Below are 18,243 nucleotides of genomic sequence, written 5' to 3' on the forward strand. Positions count from 1 at the left end.
CATTTGTGATTGAGTTATTCTTATTGAACTTTACCGCATAGAAATTCCGTATAGGTAATTTAAATTTACCACAAAGTCTCTTTGCACTTGCACAGATGCATCTCTCTCCCTGCATTCGCATAGGCACAGTCACCCTGCACTCATAGACCCATCACTCACACAGGCACACTGCTGACCCTGCGCTCACACAGACATCACTCACCCAGGAATCACACAGGCACACTGCTCACACAGACATCACTCACTTTAGTTATACCAGTATCATCTTGTGAGGCTGAGAGAAGTTTCAGTGGTCTCCGCCGATTGAAAAATTGGTTAAGATCAACTATGTCTCAAAAAAGACTGAATCATGTTACCATATGCAACATACATAAAGAGATGATGGACTCAGTTGACCTGCATAGAATAGCGAAAGAATTTGTCCTCTGCAATGAACGGCGCAAGAAATTATTTGGCTTTTCAAAATAAAGTTCATAATTTTAAAACAGATTCCTGCAGCAAGAAAAACAATTTCTAATTTGTCATATTGCATTTTGAGATGTAGGAATGTCGCTAAGAGCTTTTAGTTTATTATTCCTTTTGTCCCGCCTTTGTTTTCTTGGTGCATGAAGATGCAAGATTCATATACATATTTTTTTCCCATTTGGTCTTTATTGTGAATGTAAATAAAAATAAAGCATACTTGCAGACTGACTACTTGCCTGCCTTTCTCAATATTTCTCTTCATAACTATGCGATTGTATACGTTTAACGCGCGTACGGTCTTGCACAATGGGCGATTTGTATAGGGTCCCTGGAAAGTCCCCAAGGTTGACCCTGTCCCCCCCCAGAAATTTAGTGTCTCCTACGCCCATGCTGACGTCGTTCTAACAGCAGGGATGGCAACCAAATGCCGAGGGCTGCCCTCTGTCGGTCGTCAGGAGAATTTCAGTCTTTATCTCGAATGAGGCCCTCTGAAAAAGAAGATATGGTGAATCCGGCATACCCATAATGCATTGCATGAGTGACCCTAACAGCCGCCACAGCGAATATTAGTGTTCTATAAGCATAGAACATAAATCTTTTATCTGTCCTTTACCAAGTGAGTTAGCATTTTTTTTTTCATGCAAGATATCTTTACTGCATTTTGTCCTAATTGTCTTGTTAGAAACTATATAACAAGACGATTGCAATCTACTAGCTCACTTGTAATGTACATCTTCTGTAATTAGTTGTACTCTGTGTGGCACTGAAGAAAGAAAATGTCAATTCTTGGCAGGTCTCGTCATGATGTGGGATCTCAATGAAATATAACTAAATAAGTAATTGGCATATCAGGGCTGTGTTGTACTCTGCGGTGCTCAATACCCAGGGTGTTGGGGCTCCTGGTGATGGGTGTGTTTAGGTCGAGGACCTAAAGGCTGCGCTTGCGCAGTCTGGGGTCGGAGAATTAATGTCCCTTAGTAGCGCTTTGGAACCCGCCTCCCTGCCCTGTCTCTCCTCCATTGGCTGGCTTCCTAAACGGAGGCCAGCCATTGGAGAAGAGATGCGTCACTCCGATTTAGCCCCGTCTTTTTCGGATTCGGGGGCGTAAGTTTTGCGGTTCTTTAGACAGTGACGTAGTCTTTCACTCAAAACAGCAAAACCACGGCCCGAATCTGAAAAATTTCGGAAAGCTTGAGGCCGCCATTTTTTCGTTTTGGAGGAACGAGGAAGAGGCTGTTGCTCCCCGTAGGCTTTCATTCTCGCGAAGAAGCAGTCCAAGCGTGGTAATTTTATAACTTTTTTTTAATTAAACTGGTTGTGACGTAGGGAAGACACCTTAAATTGTGGTGTTCACACAGGTTTCAGTTTAACAAAGCGCGCAAGGCGGTGCTGGCGTTCCTCTGCTCCATTGGTACGGCGCTGCACGGGCCCTTCCCTTATCGGAATCTGCTCCAGGCAACAGCACGCAAGCCCGGAAAACAAAGCACGAGACTCTGGGTGCCCAGAAACTTCTGCAGGCAGCGCGCGGCACGGAAAACGAATGTTTGTAAAGTGGAGGGTGTTGCTCTGAATTGTGAAAGAGGGGAAGAGTCTGTCTGTCCAGCCTCATTTTTTTTTTCAGGATGGTGTGGAGGAGGAGTTAATACCGGGAGCATCTCTTCTGAAGAGAGGTGGAACAGTCGGTGCGGATTCTTAGGCATGGGTGGGCTGTGGATATTAAGGGGATCCGGTCTTACTACTGATTTGAGACGGAATCACATGGTTGTCCATTGGTGAAACAGGCTGCAGAGAATGAAGCATCTCTGGTTTTGCGTAGGAGTGGAATTCGTTCCATATGGTTGAAGGTGTAATGTGTTTGGTGGGCGTGCTCGCTAAGTTTAGCATATCTGTTAGTCTCGGTGAAGACAGAGGCTCAGGTTCTTTATACTTTAGCAATGCGTGTGTGCGTGGAAATACTGATCAGGAAATGTAAAGACGGTGCAAGTAAATAGCTGCCTATTTTCTTGGGCTTTCTTTCTAAACTGGAACTTGTAGTCCTAGTTTTAAAATGGGACTAACAAGACTACAAGCCCCAGAATGCAAAGCAAAAACATGGAATGGAGAAGCTAGTTAAGCGTTGTCCTGGGAAACGAGACAATGCTGCGAGTCTACCTGTTTGAGGAGAACGTATTGCATGCCATAAGGAGGAGTGTTTATCTATTCGTGCAAGAGGTCCAAAAAGCATGTGTTTTGTAACCCTACGTGTGTCGGGTGTGAGCCTGGATGGTTTGCGTAAGCGTACGGTTGTGTTCATGGAGTGTGGTAGTAACTGCATGAAGTTTGCGTGTGAGCTGGTGTATGGAGCCTGGGTTTCCTGCTAGTTTCGTCATTTGGGTAGTTTCTGATGCTGAGCTACCTGTCAGTTTATAGGTTGGAAAGAACGAGGCCATGGACTGCGTGGTTGGTTTGTCTGCTACCGTCAGCTGCTGCAGAGGCCGGGCAAACCTCTAAAACACAGCACAGGCACAGAGCGCTCATTCGAACAGTGCACTCACACAGCTCGCACATGGTCTATGATAAGCGATATGATCTGTTTCCCTAAAATTCAGCACAAGTGTAGCATGACGCAGGACAAGCTTTCTCGGGGCTTTAAGTGGAATTAAAAAAGTATTGGGGGCGGTAGAGACTCTCGAAGAAGCGTAGCTCAAAACACCTAAACTAAAAATCTCTGCTCAGCATCGTGTGCTGCCTGACTGGAATTTTGTTGTTTCAGTCATTGCATCCATATATATATAATACTACAAGTGACCATACACCTACAACAAGCCAAGACTATTGTCAATGGTTGTGAGTTGCATATGGTAAATAAACACCAACTACAGCTTCTTTGTACATAACATTGAAAAGCTTCAGTTCTGACACGAGAGACTATTAAAGAACTATTAATCAAAGGCAGTGAAGGGTGACACTGATCAACAGGATATTTCATTACAGTACCATCTTTTAAAAACTGCCAGTGCTGAGCACCGCCCGAACCCGGCCCACTTAAAGCCCTGAGCTTCTTTAGAACACAGCACTGGTACTCTATGTGACAAGGGAAGTTTCCGTAGCGCAACGAGCTCGGGTGCAGCATGTGACAATACAAGCGTCACTGCGGGTCATACAAAGTACAGTTACCGGACAAGACAAGCTCTTCTCACGCGCCTCACAGCTGCAGAAGTGGCATGAAGCAGGACATCCAGGTTCATGACAAGAGCAACAGCACGGGAGTCTTGGCACAGGTGTGAACCCGGTGTACATAACACAGCAGAAGCAGCAGAGGCTTCCCTTAAACACACCCAATGCTGAAAGCACCAGCAGTACCGTACGTCAGCACCCACACTTTACCCCCGTTCCCTTCTGCAGTGCTGTGGCGCGAGCCTCAATAGTTCCAGGCCCAAGGAAGAGAAGGAACGATGCATTCTAGGACCTCCCGGCAGAGTCAAAAGCAGGCTGCCAATGTAACGAACTTCATGCTAGTAAGATTGAGAATGGCAAGGGCTGCCCCTCACAGGGCTCTCCAGAAGGACTGCTCACAGTAGGGCACTAGAATGAGGACCGCGAGGGCACTGCACACAGCCACATAGACCTGTACCGCAAGGCTGGCAATGTACACGCATTTAGCACTGCGGTCAACACAGAGCCCACCCAGACATCGATGGACGAAAGTGATCCAGTGCTTTGGAAAGATTAATTCCTGCGCTTGTTGGGGGTCAATGTGCTCCAAGTACAGGGGTTTCTTCTCGCGAGTGCATCCCTGCTGTGGGCCCTGCGCCACTCTCTCTGGGTTGCATGGGTTCTGGGGCACCCAGGTTCTCTGTAAGGCGCTTGAGGGCAGGCGTGCTTTTCGCAATGCACTTGGTTGCTGATTAGGGGCGCCAGGGATAACTACTGAATGACGTGCGAATGCCCTGGAGTACCTGTGTCATCTGTGGTTCAGTGCTCGGCTCTCTGGTGGCACGGCAGGTTGTGCCGCTCTTTATCTTAGATGTCTGTTTGAATCCCCTTCTAGTGGTCTGAACACAGCTATCCCATCACAACCCATCCCGGGACATGGGGGTTATAAAGCTCTCGTCCCAGGGGTCTCTTATGGGGATCAACTTACCTGGTGGTGGGAGATTTCTATTCCTTCTGATTTTATGAAGTTTGTGTCACGAGGTAGAAACAACAGAAAGCATGAACCCCCGCTCGTATCCCCAAACTCTGCCCCCAAACCATCAACATCTGGGCTCCAGGGGCGAGCTTGATCAGGAGGATGGGGGAGGGATTCTGTGTGTGTGTGTGTGTGTGGGGGGGGGCTCTGTGTGTGTGTGGGGCTCTGTGTGTGTGTGGGGCTCTGTGTGTGTGTGTGGGGCTCTGTGTGTGTGTGTGGGGCTCTGTGTGTGTGTGTGTGGGGCTCTGTGTGTGTGTGTGGCTGTGTGTGCGTGTGGGGCTCTGTGTGCGTGTGGGGCTCTGTGTGCGTGTGGGGCTCTGTGTGCGTGTGGGGCTCTGTGTGTGTGTGTGTGTGTGGGGCTCTGTGTGTGTGTGTGTGGGGCTCTGTGTGTGTCTCTGTGGCTCTGTGTGTGTCTGTGGCTCTGTGTGTGTCTGTGGCTCTGTGCGAGTGGCTCTGTATGTGTGTGTGGGTGGCTTTGTGTGTGTGGCTCTGTGTGGGTGTAAATGCAATAGGTCATGCATTTGCGAGCGATTAAGCTATTGGCATTGTAAATGAGAGTGCCATTTATTTATGATTTAAAAAAAAAAATGTCTTGAGCAATGCCAATAGCTCTACCTTTAATAATGCCGAGACCATTGCATTGTAAATGCTTGTTTTTACTTGCAGCTCAGCTTGTTGCTCTGCTGCTTCGCTCTGTCCATGACAAACCAGGGCTGTGAAGGGTCACCTTCCTTAAACTGGGCGGGGCTCCAGGGGAGACGTCACAGCTGTCCAAGGCGCTGTTCGAAGCCATCCTAACAGCAGGGATGACAACCTAATGCAGAGGGCAGCTATCTGTCGGTCATCAGTAGAATTTCAGTCTTTAATCTGAAGGAAATCTGAAAAAAAAATATGGTGAATCCGGCACATCCATAATTCATTGCAAAAGTGACCCTAACAGCCGCCACAGCGAATGATAGTTGTCTATAAGCATTGAACATACATTTTGTATGCAGCGCTATACGTGATAGTATTAACACATTGTGAACACATACATTGTAGAGCTGTCTGTGCTAGTGTCATGGAAGCAGGAGCCATTCTTTCACGTGGGGGAAGTGAATTAAACCAGGTGGAGTGATAGCCGGAATCAGAAGCTACGGGCTTATGTGCATGGCATCCCGTGAAGCGGGTGCCAAAGTGAAAAAAAATGACGAAACAAGGCGCCATGCTACGTGCCATGATTAAAAACAAGTAGTCCCTAAACATAACATACGTACAGTGCAGCGCAAAAACTGTAGTTGGTTGGTGCTGCTTCCGTAAAAACGAAAGTGATGAATCAGAGGAGCAACCAATAGGGAGCTCGGAAACCAGAGTGACGCATAAATGACCCATTTGCAAGCAGCAGGCGGGATTACTCTTGCCATACTGCTTACATCAGGTCTTGCAGACAGAGCATGCATGCATGCTGCCTAGGCTCGACCTAAGAAGAAGAAAATAGGATAATTGCATACTAATTATTGGCGAACTTTTTGTTGTGTGTCATACCACACATGCCAGTCTAAGAGTTGTTGCTTTTACTCCAAAGTGTTGGTAGTACATTTTCTGTGACCTGTGGATCACAGAATTGAGCCTAAATCTCATCTCCATTTAAATAGCTGCAATATATTTATTACATTTTAATGCTGTGTATTTAATTGTAGTAATGTCATTTATACAGGGGACAAGATGCCATTGTGGAAATTTCATATGACACGTCACCCAAATCATCTGCGCTGCAGTGGCTTGCTCCAGAACTTACTGCTGGAAAGAAGCATCCATATCTCTTCAGCCAGTGCCAGGTGACAAACAATTTTTCTATTCAATTACAGAATGGTAAGAAATATAAGCACTCCATAGTTTAAATTGTTATTGAGCATGTAATCAACAGGAACATTTTCAGATCGATATTTTTAAATGAGTGTAAAACAAGAGTGCTGACTATTGGATGTGTGTTTAAATCTTGAGGATGACCACGCAGAGTGAACAAATGTGCGGGTACCCAAAATGAAACTGTATTACCTTGGAGCGTGCATTGCTAGATACCTCCTGCTCATAGGCACATACTATCCTTCACTTGCTATCAGTTAGTGGGGGTTCCAGACCTGTATCCCAGTGCTATCTGATTGCCTGTGATGTGTTACATCTATCCTGTATAAGGGTTGTGTATACATGTGAGAATATTTGTTGGCACTCCTGTCTGCAGTTCCAGCTATATCTGGTGTCTTAGGAAGCCCCTGCCCTATCCCCTTAGCCATACATGCCAGCTTGGCATATTGAAGAAACTGTCAGTCCATCCCAGACCTTTTTGCCTGTAAATTTGTCCTGAGGGTATAAATCTCAAAGGGTTCTACATTCTCCATAACATAACCGGTGTATTTGTAAAGCACACGATTACCCAAAGGTGTCCTGGCGCTGAATAACAGATGTTTATTATTACCCAACTCAATGGTACTCATTTTATCAACCTCAAATGGATGAAAGGCTGAGGGGACCTGCTGGGATTTGAACCTGTGACCATGAGGTCGAACACAGGCCCCTGCAGTGGCTGCTTTAGTCCACTGAGCCAAAAGACCTTCCAATCAGCTACTGACATTTCTCTTGATAGATTATGAAAGGACTACCCACCATACCTTCAAGTCTCTAGCAGGTAAACTTTGGTTAACCATGTCTTCCCATATGACTGCTGTGTGCCCTACCGCATACGAAGCCTGTACCAAGGCTCTTCTGTCCCTCATAAGCAGTTTTTCAGATTACTTCCGGCTAGCCTGCTGCTTAGCTATCTTTTCTCCCACTTATGTCTCATCACACCATTTTACAGCTTGTTGAAGTTTTCCGCCATATTATATAACTCTAGATCAGGTAACCCCATTCCATTCTCCTCTTTATGCTTATTGAGTACCTCCAATGATGCTCTGCTTCTTTTTTCCCACCCACACCATGAGATCAGGAGGCTGTCCAGTGCTTTAAGTGTAGAACGTGACAAGTGACAAAGTATATTGCAAATTATATAGACATCTGGGTAGCATTACCATCCTAGCTATTGCAATACTTCACATAATAGCGGTGGGGTGTTCCAGAAGCACACCCATTCCTCCAGTCCCCTTAAAACTCTGCCCATTGGTAAACAACTTTTACAACGCGGTCAAAACACCGCAGTGCCATCACAACGTAGATTTTAAAACGCAAGTCGTTACCACGACTTGCACTGGAGGGTGCTCTAGACTATGGAATAGTAGATTTACTATTCCAACACCTTCCCTACTGTACGTAGGCGGGAGTTGGAATAGGAAATTATACTATTCCTAAGTCCAGCACCCTACAGTGCAAGTCGTGGTAACGACTTGCTTTGTAAAAGCTGCGTTGTGATGTACCGCGATCTTTTTGTTCGCGTGGTAACATCCTACATCTTGTCCATTTAATATTCATAATGTTTTCCCGCAGTGTGCGCTGTCTGCTGTTTTACATGACGGAACTGGTCCGTCTCCTACTCTAATCCAAATTGGGGAAGGTCCTCCCATGCCACGTCACACAGAGAACCCAGAGCCCGCACTCAAGCGTTCTAAGCCTCGTTACTTTGACTAACCAGCACTAAAAGATAGCCAGTTAATGCACGTTTTCAATGCACTTCTTTGAAAAGACTTAACAAACGTTTTTTACTTGAAGGAACACACTCATTGAGACATTGCTAAACCCGAGCACAGAACTTTCATTTATCGAGCCCATTTAGCAGCACCAGCAACCGTTGTTTAGTAACCAATGTCAGGCACGTTTTTTTCCCCGTACAATCACCTTGTTATGAATGTATCCACTTACACTGATTCATGTTTGGGGGTGCCGCTCGTGAGAGGAGTTCCGTGTGTCAAGAAGCCTGCCTGTGTGGTCCCGCTACAGGAGTAGCTTTGCCCTGGGAATCCATTGTACACCTTTGCCAGCAAGAGGAGGGAGGCGTGAGGCCGCAGAGGAGGCGAGAGGCGCGGCCCCGGGACTGCGAGGTCCAGCTTGAAACACCTACAGCTGTGTCCTCTTCCCGGGGGAGCCGCGCCCCCTCCCAGTGCCCGCCCCCATCTGCCTGCTCTTTACTCCTTGCGGCCCCCGCTTCGCGGGTGCCGCTCGTGAGAGGAGTTCCGTGTGTCAAGAAGCCTGCCTGTGTGGTCCCGCTACAGGAGTAGCTTTGCCCTGGGAATCCATTGTACACCTTTGCCAGCAAGAGGAGGGAGGCGTGAGGCCGCAGAGGAGGCGAGAGGCGCGGCCCCGGGACTGCGAGGTCCAGCTTGAAACACCTACAGCTGTGTCCTCTTCCCGGGGGAGCCGCGCCCCCTCCCAGTGCCACGCCCCCTTGGGAACCCTTCTATATGAGCTTGGGCTTGACCGCGGACCGCGGGACGCGCGCGGGACGTAGCCCGGGGCGAAGACCGGGCAAAGAGCGGGCCGTTCTAGGCCGTTAGAGGCCGGCAGAGACCGGACCGGGCCACCCCTCTGACGCCTCGGGTCTTCTTCACCTCCCCCTACAAAATCCATCATGGCGACCAGAACCTCACGAAGCAAGTCTGCCCAACAAGGTACAAGCACTCTGGACAAATTTTTCCCAAAGACGAGTAATCTAGCTAGTAAGTGCTCGTCAATCCCTGAGGCCCACCTTGAGATGGGCCCGGAAAGTGTGTTCCTGGATCAGGGGGATACCTTTTCTACAGAGGCAAGTACACCGCTCACACTGGATGCCACCCACATGTCACTAATGGACAGCATCGATCAGACGATTGAGTCGGTCCTTCAGCAGTTAAGAACTCCCTTAAGAACTCCCTTGAGCCAGAGGGACAGGAACTCCTCCCGGCTATCTGGGATCTCTGATCACACTACTATCCCGGAAAGCAGAGGAACAGTCTTACAAGATGCAGGTCAGGCTGACTTGCCCATAGATGATGTAGGTAGCATAGTACAGCACCCCCCCAAAAGGAAAAGGGTTAGGAAAGCAAAGAAGGCAAAGAGGGCCAAAGTGGACATAGTAGAGCTAAATCAGACTGATAGCATAGACATTTCTGCCTCCCCTGACCTCAACCTATCAGGGTCCAGGCCGATTCGCACGGGCTCTCCAGCTCCTGCTTCCCTACCCTTGCACGCGGGCCCTTTCATTTTTGGTGGGGCGACTTCTACTTCTACCAGCACTGACTCATTAGTCAATACACTCACTGACATTATGAGGAATTTGTTAACTCCTATTGCAGCTAAACTGGACGCCATAGAGTCCAGATTGAAGGCCCTGGAAAGCAGTCACCCAAGGAAAAGCCCCGGGATAGATAGAAATATGACCAATCCCACTCCGGTGCCCCGGGCCTCCCTGGCGAATAGCCTGCGGTCCGGTACACCATCACAGGGGGCTAATGTGGTACTGCTGGGCACGGTCGGGGCGCCTGTTCCCCAGGCGCCCCCTTTGTTGCCCTCGGCGCCCAGGCCCCCTGTCCCGGCCCCAAGGAGATCAAAGCAACTCCCAGCGCCACAGACTGGGGGAGCCGAGATCCCTACAAATGGCACTACTGATGGTCCTGCTCCCCAGTGTGACAGGCGTAGGGTGGTCAACCTGCCCCCAGAAGCGGTCCCTTATACGGTAATCATGGTGGGAGTACCTGAGCTAACTGGTGATATGAGGGAGCCCCAAGACTCGTTACGTAACAAGGTGATAAGCTGGCTTAGTATCAACAGACCGCTGCCCCCTAACCTGAAAGGCGAGGTCCTGATGGCTAGGAGGATCCCTTGGATTGGCTACACCCCAAAGAACAAGGCTGGGGACTGTATCATCATAAGTTTTAAAAGCCCCCATGTAGCCAACTATATTTCTAATTGGCTTGCTAGGCCTGACAAGTCCAACATAGAACTAGTCCCCCTCTCGTACTTCTACCCAAATGCAAGCAGCACAGAGGCAAGGGGGGAGAAGGGGTGGACTAGGGTGGGCTATGCTGTGGATGGCTCACGCTACAGACCAAGGCACCACCCTTCGCATGCCCAGGCAAGTTTCATACATTACAACAGATTCTCCTGCCTAGACCAGGTCGACTGACTACAAATCAGTGACACCTCGTCGGGCGCGGGAAAGATGGTAGATGAGGTTCTCAGGGGGGTGGGTGAGAGCAGAACCACCGTAGCTGAACCTGGCTCCCTGGTTAATGCTAAAGGCAAAGAGCAAAGTCGGGTGGGAATGACTGCAGCCCCCGCAACAGAATACGCCCCGCAGGGTAACGCTAGTGATCGACCACCTAACAGCGGTGACAGTTTGGGCTTACAGGGGACTTCTCACAACGCTGGGACTGGCCACATCCTGAAACCCGGGGGGGTCGAGCTGGCTGGTCCACCTACCGACTATATGCAATCCCCTACTGATGGTCAAGGTGCTCTACCCACAGACCAGGGACTGAGAATTGTTTCTTGGAATGTAGCGGGTATTGCAAACAAGGAAGGCACACCGGAGTGGGACCATTTACTGGCCAGTAGCGACATCCTCCTCCTTCAAGAAACTTGGGCACGGGACACTGTAACCAGGAATGGGTTTGACGTATTTGAGATTCCTGCCAAATGGGGTGGGAGGGGGAGGCCGTCGGGCGGGCTGGCGATCTGGATTGCGAGTCACACTGGATGCCAGGCGGAACAGGTACTTACGTCCTCGCGGGACATCCAGTGTGTTCGGCTCACATGGCCTGGTAAACCATCATGGGCCATTGTGAATGTCTACTCTCGTCCGGTTGCCGCGCCTGACGAATCCCCCACCCTAAACGACCTCTCCTCCTTCCTGGGGCAGCTGCCGGGAGACCTCAAGGTGGTGCTAGGAGGAGACTTCAATTGCCACTTTGAACCCCTGGAGGGCATGTCGGAGGGTGCCCTCACGGCTGAAGACGATTATTGGGGAGTCCCACCTTCGTCCTCCCCTTATCCTAAAGCCTGGTCCCCCCTTGTAATACAACTTATGTCCCTTACCCTGAACTACGCACTGAGGGCTTGTAATGGGCGCACCATCTCCGATACTCCCTCAGTGTGTACCTTTAATAGGAGGGGTCATGAGTCGAGGCTAGATTACATCATGGTGGATATCTCACTTTGGCCTAAAGTCCACGATTTTAGGGTAATAAACAGGTCGGATAGCGATCATAACGCCCTGTGTTTAAATATCCAGTGGCCTCCCCATGTAGCGGGAAAAGTTGTAGGAAATTCAGGGGGAGAGGAGGGGGATTTGGTCCTCAAAACCAGTAGGCGACGGGTTAAGTGGGGAAAACTGGTGAGCTCAGAAGAGGCCATCAGTAAATTATACGGGTTGGCAATCCCAAGGTTTATGGAGGTGGATGCACTGCTAAACGCACCAAGAACCCCGGAATATAATGAGAAACTGGGTGACATCCACCAGGGTCTTGTAAGAGATTTGGCTGAGGTATTCCACCCGCTGGTGCCAAATAGAAAGAAAAAGACCCGTGTTCCCACCTGGTATACCTCCTCTTGTAGGGCAGCAAAGTCTGAGCTCATTGCTGCAATAAAAGAGGGGTCAAACAAGGCTGAGGTGCGTGCCCATAGGAAACACTATAAAACAGTGATGGCGTCTGCCAGGACCGAGTGGGACTGGAACCACTGGCACGATCTTTGTGATGCCCTAAAAACTAGGGACTCCCGTAAATTCTGGGCTCTTGTTAACAATGGCACAGGGGAACTTAAGAACGCAGTAGAACCCAATATTGCCCCCGAGGTCTGGGAGGCCCATTTTGGGGAACTCTATAAAGAAACCAATCCTTGTCCTGTTACAGCATTGGATGCGCCTCCTGGCATGCAGGACCGTGAATTGGAATTATCCTTGGGGGAAGTGGAGGCAGCCCTGAAGCAACTACCACCGGGGAAGGCGCCGGGTCTAGACAGGCTACCTGGGGATTTGTTTAGGCACCACCTGGACATCTGGGGCCCATACCTTCTTGTTCTTTTTAATGCCATCATAGGAGGTATGTCAATCCCCGGGTCGTGGCTGGGGGCAGAGATTGTTCCGATCCATAAGAAGGGATCTACTCTGCTCCCCGCCAACTACAGGCCCATTAGCCTAATAGATGTCCCCCAGAAGCTTTTTGCGCGCCTTATCCTTAATCACCTCTTGGACTGGGTGGAGGAAAATGACATCATGACCCCCCTTCAGGCTGGCTTCAGAAAGAACACGTCGACCATGGATCAGATCTTCCGCCTTCTTCTCCTATATTGGAAGACTGTCACCATAGAGGGTGGAAGACTGTACATGGTCTTCGTGGATCTGAGGTCAGCCTTCGACCTAGTCCCTAGAGGGAAACTTTGGGAGGTTTTGCATCAGCTAGGAGTGCCCCCACACCTTCTTAGTACTATCATCAGGCTTCACGAGAACAACTATGCCCAAGTAAGGTGTGGGAGGGATGGCAAGCTTTCGGGCAAATTCCCTGTCCTCAGAGGAGTCAGACAGGGCTGTGTCCTGGCGCCAACCCTTTTCTGCCTCTTCATTAACAGTGTCATTCAACATCTTGACACTGTCGAGGACAATGACGCCCCGGTTTTGGCAGGCAGGAGGGTTCCGGCAATCATGTTTGCTGATGATACCCTCCTGCTTTCCAAATCCCCCATGGGGATCCAGAGGATTGTAAATGGTTTTGGCCTTTTCTGTCAGCAACATGGGTTGGAGGTCAACACAGAAAAGACTAAGTTTATGATCTTTAATCCCCCAGCCAGAACCAGACCCAACCCAAAACTGGGGGAAGTTAGCCTTGAGAGGGTCTCGACCTTTGTCTATCTGGGGGTAACACTACAAGAAAACCTGGCCTGGGACTCCCAGATAGCGAGATCAAGGTTGAAGCTATCCCAGTTAGCGGGCGCACTCCTGAAGGTGGCAAATAAATCCACCTTTAAACCTGTAAGCCCGGCTCTCGAAACCTATAGAACACAAGCGAAGGCAGCAGCCATGTATGGCAGTGAGCTGTGGGGTTTCAAAGCAGGGAAGGCATTGTTAGCGGTGGAAAATACATTTTTGAGACGCCTGCTTGCTCTCCCGCAGGGAACGCCACTGCTCCCCCTAAGATTGGATTTGGGCCTACACTCCATCGCTGAAGATCTTTCATCTAAACCCGTGAAGTTCTGGCATCGGATATGGTCCACCGAGGAACTGCATCATTATAGGCAGGACCTTATCCATGTACTGAGGTTGAATGGCAGTAACAAAATCCCCTGGCTGGCTTTTATCAAATCAGAATTGTCCAGCTTGAATTTGCCAGACCTCTGGGATGATCCAGTTCAGGGCTGCCAAAGGATCACACGCAAAACTCTTGCCCAGCTGTACAAAAGCAAAAATTTGGCTGATATGGATAATGCTCACAGCACCGGCACCCTTACGAGTTGTTTTATGGAGTCCAAAAATTCTTACCTCTTTGAACCTTTTATGGATTTTATCTTTCCTCTTTTGGCGAGGAAATTGTTCCTGCAATGGAGGTTTGGCACACTCCCCACTAAAGTATTTACTCACAAATGGCGCCCTGGGGGTGACAAACTCTGTCCTTCCTGTAAAACCAAGAACGAAGATGACTTGCACATAATGTTTGTTTGCCACGCATACCGGAATCCCAGGAAGCGTTGGATTGCTCCGCTGTGTCGGAACCTGGGTTTTCGTGATTACCTACAAGCATACAGGGTTATGAAAACCAATACCCTGGGACATATTGTCTTTGCGGTGTCAAAATTCCTAATGGCAGCTTGGCTAATAAGGAAGAAAATGTCCCCCTGAATTGGTGCCATTGTGTTCCTTACCCCATGCAGATCCTCTAGCCTTTTATATGGAAATACTTCTGTAACATATGCATTCCATTTTACTGTGTATTTATGTACTATATTTTACTGTATCTTTTATGGCCCATTGTGGCCGAAATAAAGAATTTTTGGAATTGGAATTGGATTCATGTTTACCGGCATAAGTTGTATACAATTCACCATCACTTTTATCACTGATTATGTTGAAGCACATCCGTCATGAACATTTTTTTTCCTCAAGAACCACATTGAATGTCGTATAATATCCTTTGTTGTAGAGATCCCTTGGAAGAAGGCAAGTTCATTGCCGAAATGCATTGGGAATGTTTAAATGTTTAATCATGAAATGCAATGAAGAACTATGAACCCGATATCCTTGTGATGACAACAAGATGAAATAAACACCAAAAGTTTCAACAGAAAAAACTTTCATCTACATTATTGATTACCTTGAAGTAACCTTCCTAGTAGAAGGACATTAATTGGAGCCCGGGGGACACACCCCCACATATGTGGGGGTGCAACCTTTACGTATGCGTATATTAATGTTTAACATACAGAAATACTCGTACTGTAGCAGAGTATAGATCGGTCCACACACAGCAGAGAGTAGAGAAGGTCAGTCAAAAACAAATGCAGAGCTTGAGAGTAACCGAAAGATGAGGACCAGGTAAAGCTAAGAGTGAAAGAAAGAAAAATAAAAAGCATTAGACCACGATTTCATCTAGCATCACTTCTGACAAAGTTTTCTGAGAAGGGCCTCTAAACTAGAGTGGGCATGGTATGAGCACGGGAAATGCATTATTTCTGCACCCTAGTAAAGCCTGTACCGTTCCTTCAGCAAGAGTGCCCAAAGAATCCTTTTCGGAGAAGACTCCTTTCTTGCGAGGTAAAAAGGTAGATTTCTCACGGCTGGCTTCACCCATAGAAAACCGAGCGCATTTCATGTCTAAGTAAACCGTCAAAGAAGTGAATCGCTCTGCTCCGGCAAGAATATGTTAAAATTGTAGATCGTAAAAAGAGCTTTGAGGGCCTTAAACTGTACAATTGTGGGAGTGCAGTGGTTGTATGCAAGGATTATTCAGCTTGTCGGGGGGGGGGGGGGAGGGGAGAAACATGGACTCATGCACAATCTTTAATCACATGACAGCTCGACCACTTGCATGAAACCTCTCTAAGGGGTGCATCGAGGGACCCTCAAACACTGTCAGGCTGCAAGCACCAGCAGTGTAGGGAGACCACCCCAAGTATGACTCAGGGCTGAGGTTTGCCATAGGAATTATTGGGGTACGAACACTGCCACTTTAGGGCTCATTTTTGGTAGAGCGCAGAACTAGAAGGTGAACCCTTCTAGCAGCCTTGGCGTTACAGATGTGTTTTAGTGCACACGTTCTGCTCTTAAAATGAGGAATTAAAGCAGCACAAGAACCAGGTGCCTTCCAGCATTTACATGTATGCCCTCCCATGAGCATTGGCCATTACCTTTGTTGGCTTGAAACCATTTGTCGTTTATTTCCGTTTTACAACATATTTTTGTTTACCGTCATCTCTGATGCTGTAAGCCTGCACTTGAAAAGCGGTTTTACCACAAACTTTACTGGATGCAAAATGTTTGCTCAATGCATGATGATTACTCCAAGCCCTCACTGGAGTAACAAGTCGTTCTGGCCCCTCTGTCCACTTCAAAAATACTAGCAGACATGAGGCAAATCACCTCATCTCCCCAAATCCTACACAATCATAACAGTTACAGATTCAACACTTACCGAGACATGACACCAGACCCAGCCGCCACACTGAATAGTTTAAAGTTATTTTTAAAAATGGAGCCACGCCCTGCAAAACAAAATAGGGAGACATGACTGGGGGGGACACGGAGTGTGTAGAGAGACTTGACGCTGATAAGGAACTCCTGAACTGGCAGCTGGGGTGGGATGAGAATTAAACCGGCAGTCTGTTTGTGGTGGTGGGAGGGAGAGAACCTGGGGAGATAGCGCTTTGAAGCAGGAAGCACTGTGTTTGTGAAATGGGCACCGCACTGAATAGTTAAGTCAAGTTATTTGAAAAAAAAATGGAGGTGGGCAAGCTGCGCCCTACAAAGTAAAATCAAATCAAATGCAGCTGAAGGATTTTCCCTTTCTCTTGTGCGCCGTGGAGAGCCCCTGCTGCCAAGCATTACATGTGTATACGTAAGCGGGTGCCATGCTGCAACAAAGCGTGGTGCCCCTGTACATAAAACTAGTGTGCGTGCCTGCAAGTGAAGCGAATGCCACAGTAAATACACAATAAAGTGATGAGTGCAGTGAAGTTTTCCACGATGGACTTCTGTCTTTTTAAAAGGAACTTCTTTTATGATGTTGAGACCCTAGATTTTCTTTATTTTTTATTAAATCCTTGAAGACCGAAATACGCTGGGTTCGTATCCCATCCTCGTTGCCAGTGTAAAATAGATGATTCTTAAATAATGAGGAATCCTCTGTTGATAAAGAAGTAAGATTTAATCCAAGTTAAAGGGTCTCATCGATCTAGCAGGCTGTGTAAGGTCAACTGATCATTTTTACTCCTAATACTCATCACCAGGTTCCATTACCATGGTGCTACTCAAATCTATACACAGGGTGCTATGTCTAAGAAGATGCATAGAAATAAAGCACCATACCACAACTTGCCAAGTTCTTTCCCCCATTCATTCAGTCAGTCCGTCAACTCTGTTTGTAAAAATGTGAATGCTTTGAGAATCTAAAAGGAATGTTGGTTGCTTTCAAGTATTTTACTCGGGGCTTCAACATTTCATTCATAATGTCGATTGATAATGATGAATGTTGTTTTTCAACCTCCATTGCCTCATGCCTCAATATAGAAAGACGATTCTTTGAACTAGCTGTCGGAGGCTTGTCTTTGCCGTAAAGCAGATCCTCTACAGACCACAGAGTCTGTCATTTGAGAGAGAAGAATGCAGCTACTGTAGTTCTTTCACTGTGCGGTTGCTCCCAGTTCTTCTTTTTGACATACAATCGTAATGGCACATTTGAAGGAATGTTGCAAGCTCTCCCCTCTTATTGTGTTGTGTGGAGTCCTACATGTACTTCTGTAATGGCTAACCAAAAGCTAAAGGATCGTTTTTCAAAAAAACTCACTCACCCACCCGCTCGTCCACCCACTACCTAACTCACCCACTCTCTCCCACCTACCACCTAACTCACCCACTCTCTCTCTCCCCCTAGTCGCCTAATCACTTTCACACTTGCCACCCTCTCACACTCTCCGCCCTCTCACACTCTCCTTCGTCTCACCTTTTTATTCTCACACACTCCTGGTGCCCACCAGTTCCTCTGTCCTCCCTATTGGTACTTCATGACTGGAGTTATTTTGGTATCTTCTAGTTATTTTTCTTCACAATACAAAGGTTTCCCTACTGTAAAATTTTCTGATGCACAGTTGGATGAGAAAAAGGCTTAATCTGGTCAAACGTCTACGTAATTTTTTTTTTACATCACACTGAGAACACCACATTTATTCTTTGTTGTACAATAATAATGAAAGATTGACTTGTTTGTACTTTTTGTTTTACATTTCGTCTTTACCTTTGCCCAATATTTTCCTCAGCCACTTTTATTGCTGTATAAATTTAGTTGGTGTATTTTAAATCGCAGGATGATTTAATGTGGAACTTGTTTTTTTGCATCCTCAGGCTACCCATTGCAGAGCGATTATCCCTTGCCAAGACACGCCTTCAGCAAAACTAACTTACTATGCTCAGGTAAATGAAACCGTGAAAAATGGGGGCATTTATTTTCTATACAGCTGTA

The 18,243-nt window shown here is 47.6% G+C and overlaps 1 protein-coding gene across 2 annotated transcripts in view; it reads left to right on the forward strand.

Moving 5' to 3' along the window:
- LTA4H (leukotriene A4 hydrolase) overlaps window positions 1–18,243 on the forward strand; it is a 260,821-nt gene that overhangs the window by 66,934 nt on the left and 175,644 nt on the right. For both annotated transcript variants that reach the window (XM_086952056.1, XM_086952055.1), the window contains exons 3-4: window positions 6,333–6,453; window positions 18,126–18,194. In XM_086952056.1, the coding sequence (XP_086808182.1) occupies window positions 6,333–6,453; window positions 18,126–18,194 (190 nt within the window). The remainder of the gene's footprint in view (window positions 1–6,332; window positions 6,454–18,125; window positions 18,195–18,243) is intronic.

This window comes from Lissotriton vulgaris, unplaced genomic scaffold (genome assembly GCF_964263255.1).
Source record: "Lissotriton vulgaris unplaced genomic scaffold, aLisVul1.2 SCAFFOLD_1587, whole genome shotgun sequence".
In the NCBI taxonomy this organism is placed as follows: domain Eukaryota; kingdom Metazoa; phylum Chordata; class Amphibia; order Caudata; family Salamandridae; genus Lissotriton; species Lissotriton vulgaris.